The sequence below is a fragment of the Hippoglossus hippoglossus genome, chromosome 18 (assembly GCF_009819705.1).
Source record: "Hippoglossus hippoglossus isolate fHipHip1 chromosome 18, fHipHip1.pri, whole genome shotgun sequence".
Taxonomy (NCBI): Eukaryota; Metazoa; Chordata; class Actinopteri; order Pleuronectiformes; family Pleuronectidae; genus Hippoglossus; species Hippoglossus hippoglossus.
Genome location: NC_047168.1, coordinates 16,595,661 through 16,623,160, shown reverse-complemented (window position 1 = coordinate 16,623,160; position 27,500 = coordinate 16,595,661). Strand labels below are relative to the sequence as shown.

General features: G+C 39.6%; 1 protein-coding gene across 2 annotated transcripts in view; it reads right to left on the bottom strand.

Annotated features, from left to right (window-relative positions):
- Window positions 1-6,116: 6,116 nt before the first annotated feature.
- The window catches only part of LOC117779228 (retinal guanylyl cyclase 2-like), a 23,413-nt gene continuing 2,029 nt past the window's right edge, over window positions 6,117-27,500 (bottom strand). Inside the window, exons 1-24 of one of the 2 annotated variants that reach the window (XM_034615235.1) lie at window positions 23,743-24,377; window positions 20,347-22,522; window positions 19,911-20,141; window positions 19,177-19,332; window positions 16,529-16,671; window positions 16,105-16,260; window positions 15,597-15,746; window positions 15,072-15,288; window positions 14,902-14,977; window positions 14,732-14,816; window positions 14,507-14,623; window positions 13,282-13,365; window positions 12,469-12,645; window positions 12,237-12,390; window positions 11,481-11,624; window positions 11,239-11,387; window positions 10,802-10,965; window positions 9,802-9,925; window positions 9,159-9,227; window positions 8,813-8,987; window positions 7,836-7,934; window positions 7,649-7,734; window positions 7,408-7,493; window positions 6,117-7,183 (exon numbers count right to left, since the gene is read on the bottom strand). In XM_034615235.1, the coding sequence (XP_034471126.1) occupies window positions 7,099-7,183; window positions 7,408-7,493; window positions 7,649-7,734; window positions 7,836-7,934; window positions 8,813-8,987; window positions 9,159-9,227; window positions 9,802-9,925; window positions 10,802-10,965; window positions 11,239-11,387; window positions 11,481-11,624; window positions 12,237-12,390; window positions 12,469-12,645; window positions 13,282-13,365; window positions 14,507-14,623; window positions 14,732-14,816; window positions 14,902-14,977; window positions 15,072-15,288; window positions 15,597-15,746; window positions 16,105-16,260; window positions 16,529-16,671; window positions 19,177-19,332; window positions 19,911-20,141; window positions 20,347-20,587 (3,168 nt within the window). In that variant the 5' untranslated portion in view covers window positions 20,588-22,522; window positions 23,743-24,377 and the 3' untranslated portion in view covers window positions 6,117-7,098. Of the gene's footprint in view, window positions 7,184-7,407; window positions 7,494-7,648; window positions 7,735-7,835; window positions 7,935-8,812; window positions 8,988-9,158; window positions 9,228-9,801; window positions 9,926-10,801; window positions 10,966-11,238; window positions 11,388-11,480; window positions 11,625-12,236; window positions 12,391-12,468; window positions 12,646-13,281; window positions 13,366-14,506; window positions 14,624-14,731; window positions 14,817-14,901; window positions 14,978-15,071; window positions 15,289-15,596; window positions 15,747-16,104; window positions 16,261-16,528; window positions 16,672-19,176; window positions 19,333-19,910; window positions 20,142-20,346; window positions 22,523-23,742; window positions 24,378-27,500 lie in introns of those variants that run through there. The other variant, XM_034615234.1, reaches the window with a different exon arrangement.

Below are 27,500 nucleotides of genomic sequence, written 5' to 3'. Positions count from 1 at the left end.
AGTTGGACACACCCTGGGGCTTGATCAACCCTGGCGGGGCCTTCCTCGGGAGAGGGTGTCTAGTGATGATGGCCGAAACACCCGATGATCCTGAGGTCCACTACTGATGATGTGTTCCATAATGTCAAATTAGGAAATTAAAATAGTATCTATAGAAATAATAGTCCAACCAACTCCGTCAAAATCAAACAACCAATAATTCAAACAATGGAATGAGAATCAATAAATCATGAAATATCAATACAGAAAACAAAAACAGAAAGCACTTACAATGAAAGATTTAAAATATCCACAAAACTTAAACCAGTTTTTTTAAAGGAACAATATCCCAAAACAAAATAACGTTCATATTAAAAACCAACTCATATCAAAAGCCATTTCAGGCAAAGGGGATAGGTGAGAATGGAGAGTACTCGATGACGTGCGTGGGCCAGTGCATTGCCTTTGACTCCCTAGTTCAAACTGCCCAGTCGTCGGACGAAGCAGGGGGAGTCATCGAGATATTTTTTCTAACCCTAACCCAGCCAGAGCCATCGGACGAACGGCTCTCTTTGAAAACCGATTTGCCTACCCCTTCCAAAACGTTTGCTCTCTGCAGCCAAAGAATCAAGACAAGGACGTGAACTGATGGGCGACACAAAGGAGAAAAGAACCAGTCCAAGGACCCCAAATCCACAAAACAAAACCCAGTCTAACTAACAACGACACTTCTAAACCACAAGAAAAGCCGGGAGCAAAGATCAGAACCAGCAGATTGTATTCACAGCAGGAGACAGAACAAACCCAGATCTGAGCTCTGCCCTCAAACCTGAAAAAAGATGGAAAATCATCTTCTAGAATATCAGACACTATCCAGACTTACCTGAGGTCAACCTTTAAAAACAAATCCTAGAGGAAATCACAAAATAATTACAATTATTATATTGAAAACTCTTACAATTATATAAATAAATATTACTATAAATATCCCAACTCATATGTAAAGTATTTAAAATATATATAAAAAATCCCTCTTCTCTCCTCTTTCCCTCACTTCAGTGAGGGAGTAAAGGGGGAGACAGAGTCCACAGCCCGGTCCGGCGGGGGAGGGTTTGACCCGTACAGGTCTCTCTCCCTGACTCTGTTTCCCTCATTATGTTATCACAGAAAATTAAGAATATATCAGTTTTATCATTTTTAACAGCTAAATTTAATTAACAGATAATTTCAGTGGAATAATTAACCAATAAATTGATTATTTAGTAAGGATGGACCCTACTTAATCTACTCTAACATTTGGATTAAATTCTTATGATAATAAATAATTTTTACAGACATTACAAAGGTGTTTTAACTTAATAAAGAGACCGTGTCTACTGATTGGTCCATTACTCCTAAAGGATGATGGGATTGGTTTATAAAACAAGTCTAGTCAAATTACTCTCCTCTTATCTGCAAAATAAATCCAAAAACGATCAGAAAAATATCACCCAGAGGAATTTCTCTAATTTAAGATTTTTAATTATTTAATTATTTATTTATTTATTAATTGAATGATTGAGTACCAATTTATATTAGTTTGTCAGACAAACACTACCCCTACTGGCACACTAAGGAAGGGATAATAATTAAAAACCACTCCGAACTGAATAAATAGAAACTTAATGTACTTCACAGATAAATCCAAGGAGACTATTAACCAATTGGATAAATAATTCATATAGATGGGTCCTACCTAATTCACTCTAATAGTTTGACTTGTTTTAGGTCACAATTATTCAATTGTAAACAAGTTTGACATGTTTCTCATAGACTCTTTTACCAGGTGACACACTTCTCCTGCAATGCATTATGGGATTGTTTCCTTAACATCACTTTTCTTAAAATATCTCTGCATATAAGCCACCCAAACTTAAAATTATAGGATATTTACCATCCTAAGAGGGAGTTCTCTTAATTAAGATCCTTTTATAATATAAAATTCCAAACTCAGCAAAAACCATGAGTAAGGAGTGTACACACAGACTACACCTGCCCCACAGAGAATCAGCTCTTTAGATCAATCCATGGAGAAATCCAAGATGAGTCTGTTGTAACAATACTAAAGCATGTCTTGCGGTGTAAGTGACACAGAGCATTGCTCAGAAGTTTCCTGGAGTCGTGCGGTGTATGGGGCACAGGAACTTTTTAGGGAGCTCCATCATTCCCAGTGGAGGACTTTTTGAGCTTTGAGGTTTGAGCTTCACGGCGTGTGGCCTTTCTCCAAAACCAACAGAAGGATGAAACCGATGTCCCAACCCCGACTGGGCACTGAGCAGAGTGAGTATGACTCAGTTATTTATCCAACTCCACCTACTGAAGAGAACCAGAATTTAAAGGATGTCATCCCCAGAGTCTCCACTAGGGGCTGAAACTCAGAGCCAGAGCCAGAGGCCTCAACATGACCTTAATTCTAATCTTAACCATTATCCTAACCTTAATCAATACCTTAACTCTAAACCTAACCAGTTAATTCTACGCCTAAACCTAACCAGTTAATTCTATGCCTAAACCTAACCAGTTAACCCCATGCCTAAACCTAACCTTTTAATCCTTTATATTAATCTTAACTCTAATCCAAACCCAAACCATTTTATCCTTAATATTAATTCTAATACTAACCAGTTGATCCTTAACAAAACCGTGAATCCTTTTCTAAATTATCTTAGAATTAGATTATAATAAAACTTAGTTGGACACACCCTGGGGCTTGATCAACCCTGGCGGGGCCTTCCTCGGGAGAGGGTGTCTAGTGATGATGGCCGAAACACCCGATGATCCTGAGGTCCACTACTGATGATGTGTTCCATAATGTCAAATTAGGAAATTAAAATAGTATCTATAGAAATAATAGTCCAACCAACTCCGTCAAAATCAAACAACCAATAATTCAAACAATGGAATGAGAATCAATAAATCATGAAATATCAATACAGAAAACAAAAACAGAAAGCACTTACAATGAAAGATTTAAAATATCAACAAAACTTAAACCAGTTTTTTTAAAGGAACAATATCCCAAAACAAAATAACGTTCATATTAAAAACCAACTCATATCAAAAGCCATTTCAGGCAAAGGGGATAGGTGAGAATGGAGAGTACTCGATGACGTGCGTGGGCCAGTGCATTGCCTTTGACTCCCTAGTTCAAACTGCCCAGTCGTCGGACGAAGCAGGGGGAGTCATCGAGATATTTTTTCTAACCCTAACCCAGCCAGAGCCATCGGACGAACGGCTCTCTTTGAAAACCGATTTGCCTACCCCTTCCAAAACGTTTGCTCTCTGCAGCCAAAGAATCAAGACAAGGACGTGAACTGATGGGCGACACAAAGGAGAAAAGAACCAGTCCAAGGACCCCAAATCCACAAAACAAAACCCAGTCTAACTAACAACGACACTTCTAAACCACAAGAAAAGCCGGGAGCAAAGATCAGAACCAGCAGATTGTATTCACAGCAGGAGGCAGAACAAACCCAGATCTGAGCTCTGCCTTCAAACCTGAAAAAAGATGGAAAATCATTTTCTAGAATATCAGACACTATCCAGACTTACCTGAGGTCAACCTTTAAAAACAAATCCTAGAGGAAATCACAAAATAATTACAATGATTATATTAAAAACTCTTACAATTATATAAATAAATATTACTATAAATATCCCAACTCATATATAAAGTATTTAATATATAAAAAATCCCTCTTCTCTCCTCTTTCCCTCACTTCAGTGAGGGAGTAAAGGGGGAGACAGAGTCCACAGCCCGGTCCGGCGGGGGAGGGTTTGACCCGTACAGGTCTCTCTCCCTGACTCTGTTTCCCTCATTATGTTATCACAGAAAATTAAGAATATATCAGTTTTATCATTTTTAACAGCTAAATTTAATTAACAGATAATTTCAGTGGAATAATTAACCAATAAATTGATTATTTAGTAAGGATGGACCCTACTTAATCTACTCTAACATTTGGATTAAATTCTTATGATAATAAATAATTTTTACAGACATTACAAAGGTTTTTTAACTTAATAAAGAGACCGTGTCTACTGATTGGTCCATTACTCCTAAAGGATGATGGGATTGGTTTATAAAACAAGTCTAGTCAAATTACTCTCCTCTTATCTGCAAAATAAATCCAGAAACGATCAGAAAAATATCACCCAGAGGAATTTCTCTAATTTAAGATTTTTAATTATTTATTTATTTATTTATTTATTTATTAATTGAATGATTGAGTACCAATTTATATTAGTTTGTCAGACAAACACTACCCCTAGTGGCACACTAAGGAAGAGATAATAATTAAAAACCACTCCGAACTGAATAAATAGAAACTTAATGTACTTCACAGATAAATCCAAGGAGACTATTAACCAATTGGATAAATAATTAATATAGATGGGTCCTACCTAATTCACTCTAATAGTTTGACTTGTTTTAGGTCACAATTATTCAATTTTAAACAAGTTTGACATGTTTCTCATAGACTCTTTTACCAGGTGACACACTTCTCCTGCAATGCATTATGGGATTGTTTCCTTAACATCACTTTTCTTAAAATATCTCTGCATATAAGCCACCCAAACTTAAAATTATAGGATATTTACCATCCTAAGAGGGAGTTCTCTTAATTAAGATCCTTTTATAATATAAAATTCCAAACTCAGCAAAAACCATGAGTAAGGAGTGTACACACAGACTACACCTGCCCCACAGAGAATCAGCTCTTTAGATCAATCCATGGAGAAATCCAAGATGAGTCTGTTGTAACAATACTAAAGCATGTCTTGCGGTGTAAGTGACACAGAGCATTGCTCAGAAGTTTCCTGGAGTCGTGCGGTGTATGGGACACAGGAACTTTTTAGGGAGCCCCATCATTCCCAGTGGAGGACTTTTTGAGCTTTGAGGTTTGAGCTTCACGGCGTGTGGCCTTTCTCCAAAACCAACAGAAGGATGAAACCGATGTTCCAACCCCGACTGGGCACTGAGCAGAGTGAGTATGACTCAGTTATTTATCCAACTCCACCTACTGAAGAGAACCAGAATTTAAAGGATGTCATCCCCAGAGTCTCCACTAGGGGCTGAAACTCAGAGCCAGAGCCAGAGGCCTCAACATGACCTTAATTCTAATCTTAACCATTATCCTAACCTTAATCAATACCTTAACTCTAAACCTAACCAGTTAATTATACGCCTAAACCTAACCAGTTAATTCTACGCCTAAACCTAAGCAGTTAACCCCATGCCTAAACCTAACCTTTTAATCCTTTATATTAATCTTAACTCTAATCCAAACCCAAACCATTTTATCCTTAAATATTAATTCTAATACTAACCAGTTGATCCTTAACAAAACCGTGAATCCTTTTCTAAATTATCTTAGAATTAGATTATAATAAAACTTAGTTGGACACACCCTGGGGCTTGATCAACCCTGGCGGGGCCTTCCTCGGGAGAGGGTGTCTAGTGATGATGGCCGAAACACCCGATGATCCTGAGGTCCACTACTGATGATGTGTTCCATAATGTAAAATTAGGAAATTAAAATAGTATCTATAGAAATAATAGTCCAACCAACTCCGTAAAAATCAAACAACCAATAATTCAAACAATGGAATGACAATCAATAAATCATGAAATATCAATACAGAAAACAAAAACAGAAAGCACTTACAATGAAAGATTTAAAATATCAACAAAACTTAAACCAGTTTTTTTAAAGGAACAATATCCAAAAACAAAATAACGTTCATATTAAAAACCAACTCATATCAAAAGCCATTTCAGGCAAAGGGGATAGGTGAGAATGGAGAGTACTCGATGACGTGCGTGGGCCAGTGCATTGCCTTTGACTCCCTAGTTCAAACTGCCCAGTCGTCGGACGAAGCAGGGGGAGTCATCGAGATATTTTTTCTAACCCTAACCCCTAACCCTTTTTAATTATTTATTTATTTATTAATTGAATGATTGAGTACCGATTTATATTAGTTTGTCAGACAAACACTACCCCTACTGGCACACTAAGGAAGAGATAATAATTAAAAACCACTCCGAACTGAATAAATAGAAACTTAATGTACTTCACTCATTAAAAAACACAGATGAACTACAGGCTGAACATTTTATTGATTTCTTGGTAACATGACAAACACAACAGTGACATTGACATACAAGAATAAATGAACATTTGCAGATTAAGTTACTAATCACATTTCGCTGGATATCACCTTTTTGCAATACCTTGAATTTACACATTATTGGACCAATCAGGACTGTTGAACTACACCTGTGTCGACATTTTAATTAGAATAAATGTCAACAAACACTTGGTTAAAGGACAAGGTTTGTTATATCAAGTTTTTTAGATTTTATCACTTTGTTCTTGTCTTTCGTTATAAAAATAAGATACTGACAATTTTATCTCTGAATACATTAAGTTAAGACACTGTGATCACATGACTGATGGAATAAATCATTATATTAATTAAAATGTTACTGATCCTGTAGTAAAGTTTAGTATCGTTCAATCAACTGATCATGAACTGAAGTGCCTCATTGACTCTGCTCAGCTTGAAACACATTCAAATTAATTGTGACTGCATCCTCCGTCGCTCCTCCTGACTTTTGAATGACTGTCGACAGCTGAACAACAATCAGAAGAAGAAACTCAGAAATGTTTGAATTTAAGTTGAAGTTTTGAGAAATATCACTCAGCATCTACGATGTGAGGGCGAGCCACGGTTTGAACTTGTGTTTATACAACAGTCTACATGCTAGTCAAAGACAATAAAATGTTAAAGTATCAGACCCACATGAGGCACAGAAATTACTGGTTCAATATAAACCTGATGAAGTGACATCAGACAATCACTATCCAGATGTTACTCTTATTTATATTATTTGTATTTCCCTTATATGTTCAAAACTTTATTTTGCTTTCCCCACAATTACAAATCTTGAGGTTCCACCAGTTTTATTGCATTTGGCTGAAAATGTTTCATTGGCTAAGAAAATGTCCTTAAAGCACAGCGTTTGAGGTAGAGTCGGTGTGTGTGATGGTGGGGGGGGGTTGGTGTGTATGTAAATTATTTCTTTATCTTCTGTCGGTCCAGAAATTTTTGACGTCTCTCAACTGGAATCTCATCAAGACAGATACCATGGTTACTGGCCCTGAGAGAGAGAGAGAGAGAGAGAGATCACAGACAGAGACACATCACAGACAGACATACAGAGAGTCAGAGAGAGCGAGAGATGCATCACAGAGAGTCAGAGAGAGCGAGAGATGCATCACAGAAAGAGAAAGAGAGACAGACAGAAAGAGACATGACGACAGAGAAAGTTAAGATGTATTTAAATACAAATGATCATGTGTTTACATTTAAGTAACCTCTTACCCTCCGGTCAGATCTGGAGGAACAGGAAGAGGTTTACTGAAACCATCTTGCCCAATTAGCCAATAGGTGTCCTCCGAGCCCTTCACCTGGAAAAAAAACATCATCACCTTCATCATCAGTAATTTCAGCTGATGAAATATCTAATTTGTGTAAATGTAATTTTAATTATTCAATAATGTGATTGTGTGTTTATATATATATATAAAAAACACAGATGAAAGGTCAGAGCAGTTAATCAGACCTGAGCTTTCCTGGTGTCGAAGTGATATCCCAGTTTGAGGCTGGTCAGAACCTTCATCGTGCTCAGACTGATGTGGATCCTATAGGCTGGACACAGAAAAAACTTAATCACGTTTCATGTTGACTCACAATCTTTCAAACAAGAGAAACAAGAGAAATCAAACTCAGATCAGACTGTTTTTACGTACGCAGTCCAGTGGCTTCCATGTGTGATGCTGTGGTCACCGTGTCTCCAAACAGACAATACCTGGGCATCATGAGTCCAACCACACCAGCTACGAGCGGACCTAAGCACATACACAGGTCACGTGCTCAGTCAACACACCCACAGCGTGTGGAAGCTGCAGCTGGAACATACGTTTCTGCTTCATTACATTTAATTTAGCTGACGCTTTTATCCAAAGCGACAATGAGTGCATCAACCATGAGGAACAAACACAGAACAAGAATCAAGAAAGTACAATTTTCTTCAAGAAACCCAAACTACAAAGTGCAACATGTAAGTGACATAAGTGAAACTAAAGCGCTACTATTTAATTTTTGTATTCGTTTTTATTCAAGGTATAGTCGGAAGAGATGTTTTTTTAGTTTGCGGCGGATGATGTGTAGACTTTCTATCCTGATGTCATTGGGGAGCTCGTTCCACCGTTTAGGAGCCAGGACAACAAAGAGTTGGGATTTTGTTGAGTGTTTCATTCATATCATTAACTCATGTTTCTGTGTCCTTGAGCATGAATCAAACCTCAATAAACGCATAAAATCAGTTGTTGTGAGTTTCAAGATGTGAAAAATCTACAGGAGGAACTGGATGTGGTTACATCAGATGAATCAACTGGTGCATCAGCAATATTACAATAGTAACATATTAGTAACACGCTACATGCCTCCATGACCTGTTGGCTCCTGTCCTACATCTGGTCAACCTGTGGTCACCAGATTATTCTTCAATGTGACTCATCCTCATCTGCAGGCACCAAAGCTGACCAGTTAACCAGCTGACCAGGTCACCAATGAGCACCAGGCCATAACCGAGCTGACAGTCAACCAGAGAGTTGGTCCAGAACTAATAATGTTCACTGTGCTTTGAGCAGTATGACGCCATGTTAACGACATGACAACGACATGACGCCATGGTAACGACATGACGGGGCCGTGTGTGTATTACCTGAGTGCAGGCCTATGCGTATCTTCACTTTGATCTCAGGCATGTGTTTGATCTTAAAGGCTCCGATCGAGTGCAGGATGTCCAGAGACATGTTGGCCACTTCAGCTGCATGTCGGGTTCCATTCCTGTTTGGGACGCCTGACGCCACCATGTAGGCGTCTCCGATCGTTTCCACCTGAAAACAAAGCTTTGATGGATGCTCTGACTCTGTGATGCATCATTAGACTTCAGTGAATCAGGAAGAAGAACAAACACTGATCTCAGTAATTCTCTTGTCATGTAATCTTAGTTAAAGGTCACTTGTGTTAAGTAAGAGCAAATGTGTTTGTGGAGGTAAACAGTTTACCTTGTAGACGTCATGACTCGCAATGATGGCATCAAACATGGTGTAGAGGTCATTCAGGAGGTCAACCACCTACACACACACACACTTTTAGTTCAAAATGATCTACTATAAAACAAACATCTAAAATCAACTTGACCTGTATTATATCTATTTACATATTATCTATGAAATTTACATTACATTTTTAATCCTGGAGAATCTCCAGTTTTAATCAAGGTAACGGTGCATTTCACTTGTCGGTCGGGTCAGATCCGCAAAAGTGAATTTTATCCAGTTGGAAGTCGCATTTTCAGAATACACTCTTTAGAGCTTGGTGGTTTTTAACTCTATATTTGAATCGGATGAAGGATTTTAGTCGTTGGACGTCTGGATCTTAAGTTAAAAGCAAAAAGATGAGCAAACGTTTGTGGCAGCTCGACGCACAGCCCCTCAGAGACTTCCTGTGTCTGTGATTTTTAAGGGTTAGGGTCAGTACTTTTACTGGATCGAATCGGCAGCTCTAGGGTTCGGGGTGTTTTGGACAGGAGGAAAACTCTGAGAATTCAGCTCCCAATAAAAACCTTCTCAACATTAACACTGAAGGAATCCTAACCCAGGAAAAGACTACAACTCCCAACAAAACAGGATGTAAGAGAGCAGATACCTCGATTGGCTCGCTGAGAGCTGAGATGGTTGTAAATCCAACGATGTCACTGAAGTAAAGAGTCGAATCTGAATAATGTTCAGGTCGAACGGGTTTCCCTTTTTTCAGAGCTTGAGCCACTGATCTGAAACAATGAGAGACGTATAGATCATATCAATATACATACATACATTAGCCACCAACCTGAATAATAAACATATAGATCGAACCAACGATTAGTGCTGCTGCTTCAAGATCAGAGCAGAAGCAGCATTTTGTTTGTACCATGTCAGTCTCCTGTCTGGGTGTCCAGACTCTAACCTGCACTCACTTCATACTTTAACAATGAACTCATATGACTCTGTGGCAGTTGACCTTGCCACGGGGCTCTCCCACACACAGCCAGAGACAGACGTGTTGCTTCTAAGCATCTTTATTAATAAACAAACAAACTTAAATCAAACATAAAGCGACTAGCTTTGCAGCTTAGTGTCTCCGAGTCCTCTGGTTCAGGCAGTGTTGGAGTTCTGAGTCTCCTGAGGCAGCTCCGATGATGCCTTTTAAGCACGAGGACCAATCAGCTAACAGCTCTCACCTGCGCTGATTGATCCTCTGTGGTGCAGGTGAGGGTGCTCTCCCAGCCCCCTCACCTCCACAGACTCATTTAAATACACCGAAAAAACTTTTTATGTGCACTCCGTTCCCCTTCCACACACAGTCAGCACTTGAGGGTTAAAGTCACCGGAACGATCTGGTATCATAATCTGACATCAATTAATAACTAATTAAATGCATTTTTCTGTTTGTGTGTAAAGAGCGACACAAACGAGTGTGTTTCCCAAAGTCTCAAAATAAAAGCAGCTGAATTGACTGAAATCTGTCATGTACAGACAACTTTCAGTGGATCACTGTGATACTGAAGGAAACTTAAAAACATCACGTAGTGATCCACTGCACAGCCATCAGGTGTCACTGCTGTGTCAGACCTGTGCTCTCATTCAAGGTTTTACTGATGTCGTACTTGGGCAGAAGTTGTCCAATCAGTTTCTCCGTCTTGTTCCTCTCGACCTCCAGTTCGTCTGTTCGTTCTCTGATCAGATCCTCCAGGTTTGAACTGTACTGCTCCAACATCCGCAACATGGAGTCGATGATGTTCGCACGCTTCCCTCGATTTATGCCCCGAAACTGCAGATACACAAATACATCAACAAGTTAACAAAAAATACACAACACACAAATCACACAATCCCACAACATTAGAGTAGATGATGTTCCCCCACTTCCCTGGATTAATGCAAACCCACTAACACATAATGTACAAACACACAAAACACACAATCATACAAAAACACAAGACACAGAAACACACACATATTCATCATCATGTAAAACACACACTGGATTTTGTATTGTATTGTGCAGTTTGTCATGTGGCCAGCAGGTGGCAGCTGTTCCCACCTGTTTGACAATGTCGTTGAAGCTCGGTCTCTTACTCGGATCTTCATTCCAACATTCGTTCATCAGACTCAGACATTCGCTCGGAGCTTCGTCCACCGAAACCACCGGTCTGAAGAGCGGAGGGGGCGTCTTTAGACGCTCCATGATCTCTAACAGACAGACAGGCAGAGAGAGACAGGTGAGAGAGAGATGGGGGAGAGACAGACAGAGAGACAGGTAGTGCCTGGACCATCCTTTCTCACCGTGGGCGGGCATGTCCATCATGGCATACGGCAGCGTGCGTGAGATCACTTCCTGTATGATGATAGAGAAACTGAAAACATCTCCGGCAAATGAACCTCCACGGACCGAGTTCCTCAGAAGCTCCGGGGCGGACCACAGCAGCTCTGAGAGACAGACAGACAGGTTGAGAGGGAGAGAGACAGGTAGAGAAACACTGACTGACAGAAAGACACAATGCTCTTCTCTCTGTGTTAGCCCCACCCCTTAACCAATCATATTGTAAGAAATGCATGGATGCTCTGAAAGGACCAATCAGATGAAAGACAGTCCGTCTCACCTTGTGTCATGTGCTGTCAAACAAACTATAGAAAAGGTCTTCAAGTAACAGACGTAAACGTAAATTATATACGAAGTCATTGGAGAGATGCAAATAGATGCAAATGGCGGGACGGATGTGAAATTTGCATCATTCGCTCGGGTTGAAACGCAGAGAAGGAAACTCACTGGAGACAGATCCTGGCATCTACCTGTGTTATTGTGTGAACAGTCAGTGGTCGCAAATAAATGTGAGTAAACACAAATGATCCTGCAACACAAATCGCACAAGCAACGAAACAACAAAATTTGCTTTGTGTTTGGTGTGAACCCATCATTAGTGTAGCCATGGAAGGTCATCTAACCGTAACCCTAACACTTTTATCCAGGGGTTATATGAACACATATTAACATATATAAACATAAATCAAAATAGAAAAATAGAAATAAACAGGTTTTACCTTGTGGATCCTCAGAGAGACTGAGGCTCTGAGAGTGAAGGATCATGGGAAGTCCGTAATCAGTGATTTTCAGAACAAAACGTCCATCAACTAAACAGTTTGTCGACTTCAGTCGACCGTGACTCAAACCTCGAAGATGAAGATACTTCATACCCTGAAACACACACAATTTAATTATTATTTATCATTGATATTATAAACATGATTATTATTATTAGTGTCTGAGCAGCACCTTGATCAGGTCCATAAGCAGCGAGGACTTGAACATCCAGTCCAGCCTCATGGTGGCGTCTGCGAGCAGATCAGCCAAACTTCCTCGAGGACAATGTTCAACCACGAGAGCGAAGATCCCAGAGTCCAGAAAGAGTCCAAGATATAAGTTCAGGTTCTCATGTCTCATCTCCCGTAACTGAACATAGCACACAGCATTTTAACATCTTCATCTGAAAACTTTCTAAATGTATCAATATACTAAATAAATGAATCAATATTTACTATACTAATATTTATATTTGAATCAACATATTAACTGATATACCAGTGGTCAGCAACTGGCGGCCTGTGATATCTGTCCAGCTGATTTAATTTTTATCAGACTGACACATTCACAGGAGCTGATCTCCATCACGACAATATAATTTCCTCTTCATCAATTTGTCTTCAAAGTAAAAGCTCCAGGTTCACTTTGTTGCTGTAAGGCTTTTTACTGAGCTGAATTACAGAGCTGTTATTTTGAAAGTTTAGAACTTGGTCTGAAGATTGTTTCGGTTGTTTAACAGACATGTCACATATGAAAAAACACATCAGTTCAGTAAATAATTCAAACATATATAAACCACAAAATCATCAGTGCAGATAATCTAGGTAGGATGAACACAGTTTTCTAACTTCACTCGGCACCATAGACTGTTTATAAAAGTCCAGCACCACCTGCTGGGCGCAGCCAAACTTACTGGCCAATCCCTGAAATATTGTATATTAATCAATATACAAATCAATACATTGATCAATAATTAGTCATTAAGTCAACGTGAAATCTACGTACATGGTTAAACAGACTCTGGGTGTTTTGATTGACAGCTGTCATCGTCTTTCCAGCAGGAATCTTTTTCATCCAAACCCAGTCGCCCTGGTAACAATGCAGCCAATCAGAGCAAGAGTCAGTGAGACAATACAAACAATACACAATTAGACAGACATGCACGCACAGTGCGACAGTGAGACAATTAGAGGTGGAGGAATTAATAGTTTTTTGATGCATCACGTGAACGATCGATTCAGAGACTGAACATAATCGATAAGTTTCCTGCGACGCCCCGTTTATCCAGGAACATAAATATGAATTCATCAGGTTTTTATAAAGATCAGTTCTAAGTGTGATGATTAGAAAACATCAGAGGAGCAGAATCTCTTGTTGACCAGCGGAGTAATGCTCCTCGATTCTGCCAGGGGGAGCCACACTGATACAGACTAAGGATGTAGCACACGTGTAAACGGAATGAAGTCAAATCAGTGTGGAGATCACTGACCACTGTTATAAACTGACTGTTGGCGGCAGATTATTGAATTGAAAAGCTTATTTTGTCTATAATAGGGTCTATAATACTTTTTAAATCATGAGGCTGGTGAAGATGCAAACCTCTAGTCACACAGTGATAAAAAAAATACATCATGTATAGAAATAAAACTCTTTGATGCATCGATAATTGTTTTATCATCGAATCATCTGAATCGAAAGTGAGGTGACTAGAGATTCACACCTCTAGAGACAATGAGACAGGTAGATGGTGGATCCTCATCGTGGACTATGATCACAACAAGACTTCTTGATACACAACATGTCTCCTCACATCTTCTACCATCACTGACAGTAACTCCTCAGTTCATGTGTCTGCTCCTTCATCTCCATCAGACATCATGTATAAACACTTTAAACATGAAGTTACAAACTGGTTCTTCTCATGTAGTGAATCCTGTTGTTGTGTTGATGTGTTCAGTTCCATCAGCATCTGTTGGACTTGTGTCCTGGGAGAGGATCCTCACATGGGACTGAGCTTTATTCACTGATCACAAAGATTCTCTGCTAGTTTGACTCTTGTTGAGTTAAGAACAGAGGATGTTGATCCTTCTTAACATCTATGAGACAAACTTTGAATATGAGACAAATAAAATGTGATTGATTGACCAACAGTTGCAGAGTGAGACAGGCAGACAGTTCAGACAGTTGCAGAGGGAGACAGGTACACATTGAGACAGTGAGACAGTTGTACCTCCAGTATTCCGATGTTGGAACTCTCAGCTGACGTCAGGATGTAACTTCGAGCGATCGAGCGAAACGGAGTTTTAATTTCCAGAAGACTCCTCATGATCGACTCGTCGTTCAGTTTCTATGACAACAACAACAACAACAACAACAACGTGAGCAGCAGCTCGTTGTTGGTTACCTGCAGACGACCAGGTGATGACACCACCACGGCGCCCGGTGCGACACTGACCTTCCTGCTGACTTGAGTGTCGATGAAGACGATGTCGTCCAGAGTCAGGATCAGTTTGGTGACGTTCGTTGATCTCCTGTACTTCCTGTGCAGACGTCACCATTATTTTTATTATTATTATCATTATTAATAATAATATCTATGTGTGTGTGTGTGTGTGTGTGTTTGACCTGATCCAGTAGAAAAATGCTCCAATCAGAGCACAGAGCAACAGGAAGATGAAGATCATCGTCACCATGTCGAGACCTGCAGAAGCAGGAGATTACCTACCATGTGACAGCAGGGGGCGCTAAGTGCACCTCTACATGTACATACATGTAACATGTTATAAGTAACTCACCGCCGCTGCATGTCTCCTCTGGACTGAACCAACAAAAACTGGCTTTGGGGGGTTTTCCTCCGGGGAAGATGAACGAGCGGCTCAGGGGTCTCAGACCGACCATCCCGTCTGTGTGTGTCGGAGCGAGCGAATGTGTCGGCACAAGTCGATCGCCATCGCTGTCCAACACCACGTACCTGGCCTGCAGGCCACGCCCCTTTTTACCTCCGTATAAAACCTGAGAAAAACAACAGGTTAAACAGAGGAAGGTGATGATGTCATCTGACCAGGATCAAGATCAGGACCATCATCATATTGGTACAGTCAGAAGTCCTAGATGATCTATGAGCTTCTTTCTATTATCTATTACTGTTTTTAATCTACAAGATTCGTCTGTTGAGTGATCATCGCTAATGTCGACTGTAAAATCTGATTAGTTGTTTTTAAAGACCACATCTTTAATTCATGCGTTTTTATTTTTATTGTTTTCATTTTGTCTCGGCATCAAACTACTTATTACTTCACGTCTGTTTCAATGTCTCTGACCTGATTAAAGCCTTGGAAATCAAAGCCTCCATCTGATTGGATGAGGTGGTCACCCATCACCCAGTGCCCACCTCCTGCCTGACGACGCTCCTCCACCGCCTTAGCAACGAAATACACCATGTTGAAGATAGTTCCAAACACTGGAGATACCTGCAGAAAACATTCAAGACCAAACTTCACCTGGTGATTTTATACTCAAATCCTGTGACACATCTTCAACGTCTCGTTGTCACGCTAACTAACGCTAACTCACGCTAACTCACGCCAATGATGACACATTCAGTTCCTTTCTTCACTTGTCAGAAGAAAACAATCTTTACATGTAAACTGAAATCATCAGAGATGGTAAAATAGGTTTTTACAAAATCTGCTGCTTAACTAGTTGATTCAAAAATTAAGAATGAAATAATTTCTGTTGATCCAACTTATACACCTGTTCAATACCTAACATTTCAACCATCATGTTTTGTAGTAGAAGTTGTGTATTTTGTATTCGTTGTTTATTTACCTCTGTTGCAGCGACAGCTGACCGGATCTCTCGGCTGATTTGAGCCTGATGAAAAGCTTCGTAGAAACTCTGGTCGGACGCCATAGTAACTGTCAGCACGGAGCTGTAGGCGTGACGCAGCTGCGTGCTGTTGGTCAGCTGAGGGAACACTGTGTCCTGATTGACAAAAAAAAGAGAAAAGGAACCAATCAGAACTAAGTTTCAAACATTTTACAACACAATTAAAAGATAAATAAAAAAATTTGACTTAAGTGTCAAATTTTTATTTAACGCGCGCACACGCACACACACAAACAAACAAACAAACAAAGCCTTAACAGAGATATAAACTGTGAGTGCTCTTATAGTTGATTGATCACTTTAGTATAACATTGATTAGTTATTGACCTTTTTCGATTGAAGTTGTCACTTGTCAATCACTCACCTGGTACGGCATGGCGTACAGCAGAGTGTCGTATGGTATAAACACATAACCATCAGAAACCATCCCCATGTCCAGAGCAGCCAATAGGAGCTCTCTCTGATCCTCTCCACCAATCAGAAGAGAGCTCATGCACATGATCACAACTGCAACAGAAACAATAACAATAGTTTTTAATGTTATCCTGATTTAACTGTGTCAGAAATAAATATTTTACTCTAAATCTACTTTATTTACTTGACTTTAAATCGCCTAATTTAATAACTGCTAATTGTTGGAACTCAAATGAATTCTGAAATTTGTTTACAGTTTAATATTAATTTCATTAAATTACAGAATATTTCGACATGAATTTTGCAGTACATCTGTTTAATAAGAATTATTGTTATATATTAGTAATATTATTTGACTCTACCCCGATACTAAAAGAGGAGGCTATTTTAACTAATGGGTTTTTGGATCAACTGTGAGAACGGGGAAGCGGAACAAAGCCGATGTTGACTGCCGATCGAGTCTGTTGTTAGTTTGATGAGTATTTCGATTAAACATTTTTAACTTTTTAACGTTCCCCGGTGCTTCAGTGCGTTCTGGATCACGTGTCATTTACTTCACTCAAGCAGCAGCTGTTGGATCCTGAAAACCTGCATTAATAAACCCACTCTTCTCCACATGACCCACAACTATACAGCCAAAATCAATACTTTAATTTATGAGTTGATTGACTGGAAATGAATTGGCAATAAAGATTAATGTCTCACATGAGAAATGATTCACTTAACAATCGACTGATTATTAAAACAATAGGTGCTGATATGAATAATAAAAATAAAACAGTTAAACGTGTTATCTGATGTTTTTCTACAGAACCTGATGTTGATATTTAACTTTAGATTTTCAACTCATTCATGATTCATCTATGATTATAGATAATAATTAAAAACAATAATAATAACTATGTAGAACCTGATGATGTGAAATAAATTAACAGCATCTACAGTCTCTTTGTTTACAGGACTGTCTCAGAAAATTAGAATATTGTGATAAAGTTCTTTATTTTCTGTAATGCAATTAAAAAAACAAAAATGTCATGCATTCTGGATTCATTACAAATCAACTGAAATATTGCAAGCCTTTTATTCTTTTAATATTGCTGATTATGGCTTACAGCTTAAGAAAACTCAAATATCCTATCTCTAAATATTAGAATATCATGAAAAAGTATACTAGTAGGGTATTCAACTAATCACTTGAATCGTCTAATTAACTCGAAACACCTGCAAGGGTTTCCTGAGCCTTGAAAAACACTCAGCTTGGTTCAGTAAACTAAATCACAAGTATGGGGAAGACTGCTGATCTGACTGCTGTCCAGAGGACCATCATTGACACCCTCCATCAGGAGGGTAAGACACAAAAAGAAATTTCTCAAAGAGCAAGCTGTTCACAGAGTGCAGTTTCAAAGCACATCCACAAAAAGTCTGTTGGAAGGGGGAAATGTGGCAGGAAACGCTGCACAACCAAGAGAGATGACCGCAGCCTTAACAGCATTGTGAAGAAGGGTCGCTTCCAGAATTTGGGGGAGCTTCAAAGACAGTGGACTGAAGCTGGAGTCCAGGTATCAAAAGCCACTGTTCACAGACGTGTCCGGGAAATGGGCTACAATAGCCGTATTCCCATGGTCAAGCCACTTCTGAACTCAAGACAACGGAAGAAGCGTCTGACTTGGGCTATGGAAAAGAAGCACTGGACAGTTGCAGAGTGGTCCAAAGTCCTCTTTTCAGACGAAAGCAAGTGTTGTATTTCATTTGGAAGTCAAGGCGCCAGAGTCTGGAGAAAGGCTGGAGAGGAGCAAAATCCAAGTTGCTTGAAATCCAGTGTGAAGTTCCCACAGTCAGTGATGGTTTGGGGAGCCATGTCAGCTGCTGGTGTTGGTCCACTGTGTTTCATCAAGTCCAGAGTAAATGCAGCTGTGTACCAAGAGATTTTAGAGCACTACATGCTTCCGTCTGCTGAAAAGCTCTATGGAGATGAGGATTTCATTTTCCAGCATGATCTGGCACCTGCCCACAGTGCCAAAACCACCAGTAACTGGTGTACTGACCATGGCATTACTGTCCTCGATTGGCCTGCCAATTCCCCTGACCTGAACCCCATAGAGAATTTGTGGGGTATTATGAAGAAGAAGCTGAAAGACACCAGACCCAACAATGCAAATGAGCTAAAGGCCGCTATTGAAGCATCCTGGGCATCCATAAACCCTAAGCAATGCCACAGGCTGATTGCCTCCATGCCACGCCGCATTGATGCAGTAATCCGTGCAAAAGGATTCCCAACCAAGTACTGAGTGCATTAATGGACATTTTCAAATGTTTGATTTTGTTTTGCTGTTATAAATCTTTTTTTTACTTGGTCTGAGGAAATATTCTAATTTTTTGAGATAGGACTTTTGAGTTTTCTTAAGCTGTAAGCCATAATCAGCAATATTAAAAGAATAAAAGGCTTGCAATATTTCAGTTGATTTGTAATGAATCCAGAATGCATGACATTTTTGTTTTTTTAATTACATTACAGAAAATAAAGAACTTTATCACAATATTCTAATTTTCTGAGACAGTCCTGTATATTCTTTTCAAATAAGATCATTCAGTTCTGACCTTTGACCTTGTCGGTCTCTCTGATCACTTTCAGTGCCTTCCGAGCTCCGACTTTGTTCCTCGTTTCCATGGTAACCACTGGGCCAATCGGGAGCCCCATAGCCCGGAGCGCAGAGGCCACTTCCTGCCCAGTGCTCTCCCATAGGTTGGATGGAGCTGAAGATGAAGAGGAGAAGCAAACACAAATTAAACTTCTTTTATTGATGGAAATCATTATTATGTTCATAATAATAATTTTACAAAAGTATAAAAACAAATATATTGATGTAATAAAATGATTAATAATGAAATATAATATTTACTTAACGTTATGTTAATACAACATAACATTTACTCATTTAGATATTATATCTAATTATCATAACACTGGATTGTTTCCAGTTCATTTATTTCTTTATTTTTCTCTTCATCGTCGATAACATGTAAATAAGTAAATTCAATTTCGTATTAAAAATGAAGTTAAAGTTAAACACTGTGAAAACTGTTTTACTCTAAACCTTATTTAAATTACCTCAGATCTTCATTATATAAAGTGTGTATACAAACGAACATATATACACACAATATAAATAAGTGTAAAATATTAACATGTTTGTATTTAGATTTTATGAGACCAAACCTTTATCAAGATTAAATATTTCACAATGAATGTAATCATTTTTTATTAATACATTTTTACGTCATCATATGAAGCGAAACGAGACCACTCCCACGCAATGATGTCATGCGTTCACCTGAGATAATCCCGACATGCGCCCATTGGAAGAACTTGAGCACGGTGAACAGAACCCTGCTGGGAGGAGTGATGGGCGGCAGATTCATCCAATTAGCATCTAGACAGCCTGGAGATGCAAGCCCCACCTCCCAGTGCTGAGCCAATAAGGATGCCGCGTGACAGAGGGCGGGGTTAAATGGTCCAATGTAGGCGTGGCCATAACCCTCCATCTCTCCAAGTTCTGTCAGAGCTGAAATAAAACCAGAGAATAAGAAAAACTTATATGATAATAGTTACATATAAAAATGGAAACAGAATTCAGAAAATTAACAATTATGCATTTGAAAACTAAGTTTCTAATTAATTTATTAAAATAACACAGAGCTCTTTGTCTGAAATAGAAATAAAGTTGAACCATCTCCGTGGAAATAATTTTTCGTCACATTTGAACAAACCTTTGGAGGTGGAGCAGTCTTCATCCAGCAGCTTCACATCGTACCAATACCCTCTGCTCAGGCTACTGTCGCTCCGTAACCGTGACAGCGCCAGGTTAGCTGCTGCCGTTGGCATTGCCCGAGAGAACATGGGGTCACATGACCATGGACCAATCAGAGCCAGTTTGAAAGTCGCTGCCCAAACTTCCGTAATGATTAGCAACCAAAGACACACACATAGCAACCACAGAGGAAGCCACATCCTGACAATCTGGAAAAAAACATAAACCTTTTACTACTTTTACTGCGGTGGACGCAGACATGTCTGGTTTCCAAAGCAACTTGAGCGTCATCATCATCTGATGAAACTTAACATTCAATTCGCTACTGACAGAGCAACACATCGAAAAACAGAATCAAGGTTCTAATTAAAAATGAGAAGGAGAATGCATTTAAAATAAAAAGACTCATACTTCAGGTGCCAGGATATTAAACTAAAACTCTAAACTTCAAAGAAAGAAACAGCGTGAAACATGAACATTTGACGAAGTGACAGGAAGCTAAGTCAAAGACACACACAAGAGAATAAACTTCAAAATAAAACGGGTAACAACAGTCACGGTGAAAACAACCGAGATATTTTTCAAAAAACAAACACTAAGAAAATAAAAGCTATAAATATAAAACAAATACAAAAACAAAGACCAAACATTATGAAATATAAATTCGACCAATTGAAAAATAAGTCAAATGCAAAGTTTCTAACAAAACAGTCCTGTCAGAGTCGGTTTCATTTACATTAATATTACATTGAAAATACATTGTTACATTTAGGCAAATTTAAAATACATTTATTTGACATTCATATTACATTCAAGTTAAATTATAATTATATTTAAATAACATTAAAAACATTACAGACCTGTAACCCTGCTAAAATAAAAGTCCTTCAAAGTCTGGAAATGGATGATCAAACTCAGGGAGACATAATGAATGCTTATTTTGAAGCAGCAAACAAAAGAATATAGAAAATATAGAATTTTTGGACCTTGAAGTTTCACCTGTTTAGTGCCCAAAACATAACTGCACTGTAAAAAAAAGATAAACCGAGCAAACTTAAAAAAGTAAAGCAACCAGCTGCAAGGCTTTGTTGAGTTTACTCAACTTAAGGGCTTACGTGCTGTGTCAACTTAAAGTACTTTAAATATTACATACGATAAACTGGAATATGTGTATTCTTATAAATTGAAAACATAAGTCAATGGCACTGCAGTTTTGGTTAAGATAACTATAGTTTAAACTTAAAATGTTGCGTTAATTCAACTTTACTGCCCATCAGTTGAGGGTACTAAAGACTGCAAAATTCTTCAAACATGATCTATTTATTATGAACAATAGGTAAACATTTGGTGCAAACCATTATAAAACCAATAACTTAACTGCCAACATAGGCAACATTGAAATAGTAGCAGCAGACATTTTGAGTGTCAATATTCATCCTTATGTTAACCTTATGGTTCCATTGCACAATTCTTTTCAAAACAAAGCATATGGAAAAGCAAGTCACAATGTGGCTGTAACAGAATAACACATTACACCTTAAAGTGATAGTTCACAGAAAAATTTAAATTCACTCATTATCTACTTACCACTATGCTGATGGAGGGGTGGATAAAGTGTCCAGAGTCCACAAAACACTTTTGGAGTTTCAGGGCGAAACAGCATTACAGCAGAATCCAATACAACTTAAGTAACTGGGGATACATTTTTTTTTAAACATAACATGCCCCCATACTGCTCCTGTGGTGTCATCCAAGTGTCCAGAAGCCCCAACATTCACACTCGACTAGAAGCAGCGTAATTTTCTGTTTCGGTGAACTATCCTTTTAAGCACAGGATCATTACCTCATACCTACCATTTGTCTTTTGAGAAACAAATCAGCATTGAAGAAACACTGAATACAGATAGGATGGTTAAAACTACACAAACACATGACTAATGAAACAAACTGACATGAATGTATGGGTGTGTTTTCATGGCAGGCCTGAACAAGGCCAGAGCACTCTGTACCAAAGTTCATGACAGGCCTCAAGTGTGCGACCCTATGGGTCCAGACAGAAGGATGAAGGCAGTTCTCGAGTCATAGATGAGGATGAGCTCGACCCCTTTGACACACATTTCCTCCGAGTCTGTATCCTACAGAACACAAACAGAGACTAAAATAAATATTCTTTTAAGTTTTCATCCCACCCATTAATAACTAAACAATAATTTTGGCCCCGTGGTTGTATGCCTCCGCCTACAAGTGCAGTGACATACACCTTTTTCCAGACTCATGAGGTCACCTTGACCTTTGACCACTGAAATCAAATTAGTTAATCTTTGAGTCCAAGTGACAACTGTTCAAAATTTGCAGATAAGATTTAATATAGATTGAAAATATATTCAAGAAGACAAACATTTTGTGAGCCCATCGTGACGGTGACCTTTGACCACCCAGATGTCATCTGTTGTTGAACATTTGTGCCAAATTTGACATTATTTTCTTGAGGTGTTCTTAAAATTCAGCTGTTCTGCAGTTTCCAGCCTTCCAGGTATACTGATCTTGCTCACTAGTGGACCAATGATTTTAGTTCTTAAAAGCGATAGTTCCACCGAAAAAGGAAAATTAACTTATTATTTACTCACCACTATGCTAAAGGAGAGAAGAGGGGGGGGGGGGGGGGGGGGGGGGGGTAAAGTGTTTGAGTCAACAAAACACTTTTGGTGTTTCAGGGGTAAACACTGTTGCAGGCAAATCCAACACAATTGAAGTAACTGGCAAAACAGCAGAAAAAAAGTTAAAGTGCATCATTACTGCTGCTATGGTGTCATCCAAGTATCCGTAAACCCAATTAATCTAATTAGACTCTATGTGCTCTGATATCCTGCTCTGGTGCCGCATTCACATTCACACGTGTTAGCATCGTTACTTACGTTAGCAGACTTTTAGGCTTAAAACACGGTGTAAATGACATTTCAAGTGGAATTTGAATGTCGGGGCTTAAGGACACTTGGATGACACCACAGGAGCAGCATGGAGGCATTTTATGTTTTTTCCCGTTTGAAGGAGTCCGCCAGTTACTTCATTTGCATTGAATTTGGCTGCTTCACTGTTTACCCCTGAAACTCCAAAAGTGTGTTGTGGACTCAAACACTTCACCCACCCCTCCATCAGCATAGTGCTGAGTAAATAATGAGTGAATTTAAATTTTTCGGTAAACGATCCCTTTAAATTCAAAGATAAAAACATAGATTTGTTGGCAAATTCCTATCAAATCAGTCTGTTTGCTCTCTAATTAGAGATTTACTGCCCCTTGTATATTTAGCAGTCAAATTGAAAACAACCTTAATGGCATTAACCAAAGTTATCTTACCAGACACGTCTTCAGAAAGTTGTCTGGCTCCTCCCTCAAATAGAAAGGCAGACCTCGGAGAGCTGAGGCCACATCAGTTGTCTGAAAGATACAAAATGAACATTAACAAATATCACATGGTCTGAAAATAAAATCAGTCTCACACTTATGCACAACTTATGTTTATTTGTTTTCTAGACCATTTTGTTTATAAAGACAGCATTGATAGCATGTGTTTGATGCAAAGATATTCAACAACTACAGGAACAATGGTTTTCCCCATTGTAAACATGGGCAACATATTTTTTCAGATATTACAAACCATCATATTCCACAGGAAAGGTAAGAATAATGGTCAGTAAGTTCAGTCACAGCACGAAGCAAAGTGTAGAAAAAAAAATTGTGTTGCTTGCTTGACCACCTGTATATTAAAGCATCATAAACCAAATATATGATGTATGAACATAGGGAGAACCCTGCCTTTATCTCCTGATTACATTTCCTGGTCATCAAAGATGTCCAGAAGAGCCCTGAGGTCTTTTCCAAGTGCTTCACGTGATCTGGACAGCTTCATCAACTGGGATGAGTGTGTGTCCAATGATGATAAGAACATTTCCTTCAGTTCCACTTCAGTAATTGTAAAAACCTGCACAGTTCTAAGAGAGGAGACAGTGTTCACAGACATGTTAACTATGGTTGCTGCGGTGGTCAAGACAGACATTCATCACTTTCTCTGCACACATTACATGACAGATCAAAATGCATAACAATCTAAGATCAATTTAACAATTTTAGTTTTAAAACAATTTAAAAAAATTCATAAAAACTTTAGCAATCAATTTTGTCAAGCAGTAATATCACAATAGCTTTGAATAAAACAGAAAAGACATTAAAAGATGACATATACCCTGGCATGCATACAAAATAAGATGACTCAAAAGTTACCATTATTTAACCTTCATTGTCAGCTATGTGTAAGTCAAGAAATAATGTTTTGATCATAATATATATAAAAAACATTACTTTAAGAGTCGTGCTAGTACCAGAGAGAATAAAGTGTGTATCACAATAAGACGAAGTGCATAGTACCTGTAGATCAACGTCACATGCACACGGGCTAAAGTTTCTAAACTGTAATGTCTGGAAGTTGCACAGCAGTTTGTTGATGAATGTTAGCATGCTAACAAAAACAGCTAACACGGCACTTGTCAGAAAGTTGTGCGTGTGAGTGGAAAGTACAACATTTAAAACACACAACGATGCGCAAGTTCCTTCGATAACACAATAACGTAACACGTGGGTAGTTTATTGACTTAAGCACGGTGAGGTTGGTCTACACTGTAGACCCTAACCTCCACAGGTAGCTTCCACAGGTGGCTACTACAGGTGGCTTCTACAGGTAGCTTCTACAAGTAGCTTCTACAAGTAGCTTCTACAGGTGGCTACTACAGGTGGCTTCTACAAGTAGCTTCTACAAGTAGCTTCTACAGGTGGCTACTACAAGTAGCTTCTACAAGTAGCTTCTACAAGTAGCTTCTACAGGTAGCTACTACAAGTGGCTACTACAAGTAGCTTCCACAAGTGGCTACTACAAGTGGCTTCCACAGGTGGCTTCCACAGGTGGCTTCTACAGGTGGCTACTACAGGTGGCTTCTACAGGTGGCTTCTACAGGTAGCTTCCACAGGTGGCTACTACAAGTAGCTTCTACAGGTAGCTTCCACAGGTGGCTACTACAGGTAGCTTCTACAGGTGGCTTCTACAAGTGGCTTCTACAGGTGGCTTCTACAGGTGGCTACTACAGGTGGCTTCCACAGGTGGCTACTACAGGTGGCTTCCACAGGTAGCTTCTACAAGTGGCTTCTACAAGTAGCTTCTACAAGTGGCTTCTACAAGTGGCTTCTACAGGTAGCTTCTACAAGTGGCTTCTACAGGTAGCTTCTACAAGTGGCTTCTACAAGTGGCTATTACAAGTGGCTTCTACAACTGGCTACTACAAGTGGCTACTACAGGTGGCTTCCACAAGTGGCTACTACAGGTGGCTTCCACAGGTGGCTACTACAGGTGGCTTCCACAGGTGGCTTCTACAGGTGGCTACTACAAGTAGCTTCTACAGGTGGCTACTACAAGTAGCTTCTACAGGTGGCTACTACAAGTAGCTTCTACAGGTGGCTACTACAAGTAGCTTCTACAGGTGGCTACTACAAGTAGCTTCTACAGGTGGCTACTACAAGTAGCTTCTACAGGTGGCTTCTACAAGTGGCTTCTACAGGTGGCTTCTACAAGTAGCTTCTACAGGTGGCTACTACAGGTGGCTACTACAAGTAGCTTCTACAGGTGGCTACTACAAGTAGCTTCTACAGGTGGCTACTACAAGTAGCTTCTACAGGTGGCTACTACAGGTGGCTACTACAAGTAGCTTCTACAGGTAGCTTCTACAGGTAGCTTCCACAGGTGGCTACTACAAGTAGCTTCTACAGGTAGCTTCCACAGGTGGCTACTACAGGTGGCTTCTACAGGTGGCTACTACAAGTGGCTACTACAAGTGGCTTCCACAGGTGGCTTCCACAGGTGGCTACTACAAGTAGCTTCTACAAGTAGCTTCTACAGGTGGCTTCTACAACTGGCTACTACAAGTGGCTACTACAGGTGGCTTCCACAGGTGGCTTCTACAGGTGGCTTCCACAGGTGGCTTCTACAGGTGGCTACTACAAGTAGCTTCTACAGGTGGCTACTACAAGTAGCTTCTACAAGTAGCTTCTACAGGTGGCTACTACAAGTAGCTTCTACAAGTAGCTTCTACAGGTGGCTACTACAAGTAGCTTCTACAGGTGGCTTCTACAAGTAGCTTCTACAAGTAGCTTCTACAGGTGGCTACTACAGGTGGCTACTACAAGTAGCTTCTACAGGTAGCTTCTACAGGTGGCTTCCACAGGTGGCTTCTACAGGTGGCTACTACAAGTGGCTTCTACAGGTGGCTACTACAAGTAGCTTCTACAGGTAGCTTCCACAGGTGGCTACTACAGGTGGCTACTACAAGTGGCTTCCACAGGTGGCTACTACAAGTAGCTTCTACAGGTGGCTACTACAGGTGGCTTCCACAGGTGGCTTCCACAGGTGGCTTCTACAGGTAGCTACTACAGGTAGCTTCTACAGGTAGCTTCTACAAGTAGCTTCTACAAGTAGCTTCTACAAGTGGCTTCTACAAGTGGCTTCTACAGGTAGCTTCTACAGGTAGCTTCTACAGGTAGCTTCTACAAGTGGCTTCTACAAGTGGCTTCTACAAGTGGCTTCTACAGGTGGCTACTACAAGTGGCTTCTACAGGTGGCTACTACAAGTAGCTTCTACAGGTAGCTTCTACAGGTAGCTTCTACAAGTGGCTTCTACAGGTGGCTACTACAAGTGGCTTCTACAGGTGGCTACTACAAGTGGCTTCTACAAGTAGCTTCTACAAGTGGCTTATACAGGTGGCTACTACAAGTAGCTTCTACAGGTAGCTTCTACAAGTAGCTTCTACAGGTAGCTTCTACAAGTAGCTTCTACAAGTGGCTTATACAGGTGGCTACTACAAGTAGCTTCTACAGGTAGCTTCTACAGGTAGCTTCTACAAGTAGCTTCTACAGGTGGCTACTACAAGTAGCTTCTACAGGTGGCTACTACAAGTAGCTTCTACAGGTGGCTACTACAAGTAGCTTCTACAGGTGGCTACTACAAGTAGCTACTACAGGTAGCTTCTACAAGTAGCTACTACAAGTAGCTTCTACAGGTAGCTACTACAGG